The sequence below is a fragment of the Nicrophorus vespilloides genome, unplaced genomic scaffold (genome assembly GCF_001412225.1).
Source record: "Nicrophorus vespilloides isolate i.1.1-1 unplaced genomic scaffold, Nicve_v1.0, whole genome shotgun sequence".
Lineage (NCBI taxonomy): Eukaryota > Metazoa > Arthropoda > Insecta > Coleoptera > Silphidae > Nicrophorus > Nicrophorus vespilloides.
In genome coordinates this window covers 59,915-65,220 of record NW_017098498.1, presented here as the reverse complement: position 1 = coordinate 65,220, position 5,306 = coordinate 59,915, and the positions used below count along the sequence as shown (strand labels likewise).

At 38.2% G+C, this 5,306-nt stretch overlaps 1 protein-coding gene across 5 annotated transcripts in view; it reads left to right on the top strand.

The window, feature by feature from the left end:
* LOC108562583 (Down syndrome cell adhesion molecule-like protein Dscam2) overlaps positions 1-4,727 on the top strand; it is a gene marked incomplete at its 5' end in the record, with an annotated part of 21,581 nt that extends 16,854 nt beyond the window's left edge. Inside the window, 8 exon segments of one of the 5 annotated variants that reach the window (XM_017920976.1) lie at positions 2,075-2,548; positions 2,614-2,767; positions 2,829-2,971; positions 3,026-3,223; positions 3,296-3,439; positions 3,491-3,611; positions 3,735-3,893; positions 3,947-4,727. In XM_017920976.1, coding sequence (XP_017776465.1) covers positions 2,075-2,548; positions 2,614-2,767; positions 2,829-2,971; positions 3,026-3,223; positions 3,296-3,439; positions 3,491-3,611; positions 3,735-3,893; positions 3,947-3,998 — 1,445 coding nt within the window. 5 annotated transcript variants of the gene reach the window in all.
* Positions 4,728-5,306: the final 579 nt, after the last annotated feature.

The window sequence follows — 5,306 nt, the reverse complement described above, 5'->3', positions numbered from 1 at the left end:
GTAAATCATTAATTAATAAATTAATTTTGTGGGTGCGCAAACCATTGGGTTATTAATGCACGAAATATATTGCCTTAAATTGAGTAACTTTAAACTATCTCAAGGCAAACGTTTGAGCTTGTTTCCTAAGTGTAAAAAATAAATAAATAAATAAGAAGTTCGACTTTCAATGAGCAAAAGTGCCTTGGCAATTTGGTTTAAAAGTATTATTACATGTTTAATCTAATCCAATATCCAATTGAAATCGAACGCGTTAATAACGTCCTGTATTATTAGCGGCAATTATCCGAACGTAATTGATAACCTTCGTGCAGAACTTACCGAGGATACTCAGCAACAAAACGCTATACGCTCAATGATAGGCACAATGATTACACAATGCCGACAGTTGGCTATGACACCCATTGTGAAGCCTATTACGACATTGATACGCGGAATAGAGATAAAGATCGAACGTCAAGTTCGAAAAACGGATGCGATTATTATAATAATAATAATAAGAAGAATATTCGCCGAGAGTTATGCACGTAACAAAAAGTAAATTAAAAAAAAATTATATAGATATAATATTTCTTTAACTGTAGATGCATGCAAATTGTTATACAACAGTTAGATTACGCAACGATCGGTCTTAACGTGACATTTTCGTTCGGCGAGGAAGGATCACTTTATTTTCTAACTGTTATACAACAGACATTCTCGATTCCTCGTGCCTACACTCAAATTTCGGATGTACATTTACAAAAATTTCTTTTAACATTTAAGCCGACCTTTATCCATTTCTTTTTTTCTATAATTTCTATTTGCCACAACCTCTTAAACTTTTTTTTAAATATCGTGCTTATATTTTAATTAAATCTACATCCGTCCCAAATCCATTGTCCAATCAATTCAATTTTTTTTCAACAATTCTAAACCAAACTTGGAACAGATTTTAGCAATAAATTTAGAAGTTTATGATCCATCTGACATTTGCTACAGATTAAGGTGACATTTTAAATATTTTTGCAATCTTGATTCGCGTCAATAACAACAACAATAATTAAGTAGGCGTAGATTATCCGAACTTCCGGTTGCAATTCGTTATCCTTCATACGCTATTTACTCCAGAAACATGATAATATTTATTTAACGGTAGATAACTGCAACGACCATTGCATAATGTGACTTAACAGTTACCCACTAACCAACTTAAACTGAATCCTTCATCTCCTTTAAAATTAGATCGCTCATCGTGTTTGGACAATGAATCACGTACGTATCGCTATAAAACATTGTAAAAGTGAGAAAACTTTTCTCGGCTATTATCGCCGTACTGCAACTGTAGTATATATTTTGTTGTCGCACGGTGGAAAGTACATGTTGTCCTCGCGCTTTATGCAAAATAATTATTTTGGGTTCAAAAGGAAGTACAACCAAAAAAAAAAAAAAGAAACGGCGGCACTAATTTGCAATCCAATTAGAGCAAGATTAAAAGCACCTTTGCTGCTGAAAATTTGAATCGTCGCTCCGCAAGAATTTTATGTTTTTTTTTTATATTATTTTTCTCATTATTTCGTCGTTTGTATAGTTAAAAAAAAACATGGTAAAATCGAAACGCAATTTCTTTAAAGCTTTCGTTTACTTTGCGTAAAGTTGTGTTAATATTCGGTACATCTCTATTTAGTTCACCTTTCGATTTCATGGCAGCTGTGATATAATGAAAAGTGGTTAACGAGTGTGTGAAATATACGGATGTTAAATATTTAAACTGGAAGCGGAAAATCGAACGACACTTTCGACAACAACATAATAAAAAAACGGAAGAAGTAGAAATTAATTTCGCTAGCATAAAGAAAACAACATTAATTGTGTATCATAAAAGTCATCGTTTCTGTGTCGAGCTACTGCGAATTAATTACCGTTGCTATATTTAGATTCGTTTATTTTTTTTTAATTAGAAATTAGTAATCGCGCATCTCAATTTTCGAATAATAAAACCAAAATAATTGGATAGTGAAATCGATTTATTAAATTGTTAATTGTTTTTTGTTAAATATATTTGATGTTTTTTAAATATAAATTAATATTTTAGGATATACACTGAATTCGAAACGATATACGGATGATTGGATTTCTTTAGAAATCTCCCCAGAGAACTTGGTGTATACATACGATGGCCTTCAATGTGGTACCATTTACCACATCTACATATTGGCTCACAATAGGGTAGGAAACGGAAGTCCGAGCTCGATTCTGACGGTGAGCACGAAAGGTGGACCGCCGCAGGTGCCGAAAGAGAAGGACTTCATCATGACCAACGCAACAGTCCTGCAGCTGAATTTGTTCAACTGGCCCGACGGAGGTTGTCCGATCTCTCACTTTTCCGTCACCTACAAGGCTATTGGGGATCAAAAGTGGACGTTGATCTCGAGCAGCGTGTCCGGTGAGAAGCTGGTCATCCAGGACTTGGTGCCAGCCACCTGGTACCAGCTTAGGGTGTCCGCCCAGAATGATGCTGGATTATCTCACGGTGTCTTCACGTTCGCAACGACGACATTAGCCGGAGGTAGTTAATCATATAAACCAGAAACATTTGTCTTTGGAGCATGACAGGTTTTCTTGTTTCGACAGGACGTATCCCGCCGCCGCCAAGTCTGTCGGACGACAACGACGCCAGCAATGCGTTCACTTATAAGGACACGTACATTTTAATACCTGCGATAAGCATAGGCGTGCTCTTGTTGTGCGTGGGTCTGCTCTGGTGGAGCCTCTATAAGAAGCGAAGGTGGGACGCGGATTTATCTCGTTACCTAATCCACGTACAAACGAATGCCGTTCTTTTCCAGTCCGTCGGAGGACGAGGACAACCAGAGCAGGCAGGTCCAGCCCGAGGAGAAGACGGTGGACCGCGACAACCGCCGCAACTGTCAGCAAGTGTACTCCTCGTCGCCAGTCAAATCCTGCGATAAGATCCATGACGATGCTTCAGGTTGCACCTCACAAATCAATAACCAGCTGAGCGGCTTTTCATCTCCACTTTCAGGAATGTACGAGATAAGCCCGTACGCCACCTTCAGCGTGCCTGGCAACAACAGCCGAAGCGTTACCACGTCGACCCTTGATTACACAATGCAATTCAAAACATTCGGTCACATCGAGGATGACGATCACAACACGATCGCTTATCCAAAACGAGGCGGAAAGCATAGCTGGCATAAGCAACGATACTACAACAACGAAGGTTCACTTCGATCCCAATCACATCTTTCCACTCTTCCACTCTATTCTCAATCTGTGATCAATGGTTGTTTAGGTCCTGGTACTTCGGAGATGACCCGCATGAGAAGTACCTGTCTTACGACTAGGGTCGACTCTGAGTCCGACGAGACCAGCGGCAGCCCTTGCGGTGAGTTTACAGGTGGTTCCAATTATAGAGTACCTATTAAACCGGCGCGAGGTGAGAAAGCCTTCGTTGCATACACCGGTTACGAAACCATGCTGGTTTCAGATCTGTTTCGCCCAGATTCTAGCACTGAATCGAACGAGGTATCTCCGTTGGCCGAGCGTAGGAACACGCCGCGACACGTGGGACCACCTAGGAAACTGCACCGCCCTACGAGTACCAGCAGGTAGCCAAGGTACCTTAACCAATCACCGCTTGAAGTGCACGCATGCCGAGCTGTGATTCCCCTAGCTTTAGAACACGCATCGAAACAACTTCCTAAGCAATTTCTAACAATACTTTGTTGCAGTTCTGAGGGCGAAAGGGCGTTGGAAGATACATCTTCAGAAAACTTGTGTCTGCAACCCCCTTCTGGATTTTCGGACAGTCGCGAGCTCAGTGAGGCTGAGTGCGATCGAGACTTGGCGATTAGCAAACTACCTGCTGAACTTGTCACTATTTTGACCAGGTAACCCAGTAACCACAATAATCACATAACCTCCTGCTAAAACTAAATTTCAGATACCAAGAACGAAAAGAGCAGGAAAAGAAGGAATTCATAATCCACGTTTAAATTGATCGACTATCGGCAAACACCCAAATGCAAGGACTAATGGAACAATGACATTTTACTACGGAATCACACACATACACACATATACAAGAAAAAAACAAATATCTATAATTATTTAATCGTCTATATATATAAAATATCTATATATGTTAATGTTACCCGACTGAAAATGAATTTCCACTATATGTAAACAGTAATGTATAAGAATATATATGTATACATAACGAAATCCCCCTTAGAGAAATTGATGGTTAATAAATGTTAATTTTCTGTGTAAATGTATATAAGGAATCACTAAATAAAATGATGTGGTCATCGTGCGTTCTTGCTTGACCGAAGGCCGGAGCGGGCAACCTCTGAGACTTCTGACTTCTCGTTTGTTTACAAGAGGAAGTTGCACCGCTTTATCGGACTCCCATCACTATCAACGCGAAGCATCGATCAGCTGGGATACGCAACGAGGTCAAAGAAGTTATTGCACACTTACACGCAACTTACGAAACCATGTCAAATACCAATCTGAATGTTCTAAGACCACTAACTTGTAGCTACTCTTTAAATCTGTGTCTGAAAAAGAACTACTCAAGAAAAAAAAATACATAATAATAATGAAAACAAACCCTAATAATAATTATATTAATAATAATCATGATAACAGTAGTCATAATCATTTGGAAATGCAACAGGAACCCTCCTCCTTTAAAATTTTAGAATAAATGTTACGAAATGTCACCATCGAAAGTGTTACTGTTATTTCACTATTTAATTTTTTTCTTACAGATAAAATAAAAATAATAACATTATATGAGGAAAGAGACATAAGAGAATTGATATGTGGGTAAGTGTCTTTGTGTTTTATAATTGCCAGCGCGCCTATTATTGTTCCGTATTTTCGTTATAATTTATCGCTTTTTTCGGCGTTACGTAAAAAAAAATAATCAAATAAAAGGCGTTACGTAAGTTGGCAATTTATCATTTCCGGGCGACGAATAAAAATCGGAGCATATCGTGGACGGTTTTCGGAAAGGACGCCTCAGGCTCATTGTCCACTTCCACTTTCCTTCTCTCACATAACAAAAGCATATTTCTGATCCATTACATCGTCCTATTTCATACATATATATTTTTTTATTAATTCCTCGCCCAATGATCAATACCCAATTGATTAACAATAAATTAATTCTAATTAATTGTAAATCATCTTTCCTCTGCTAATTTCAAAAAAGATAATAATATTAATCCAAATTAGTTGTGAGGACAGATGCGAATCTTCAATTACGTTAAAAGGTTATTCTTTTATGGTCTTAA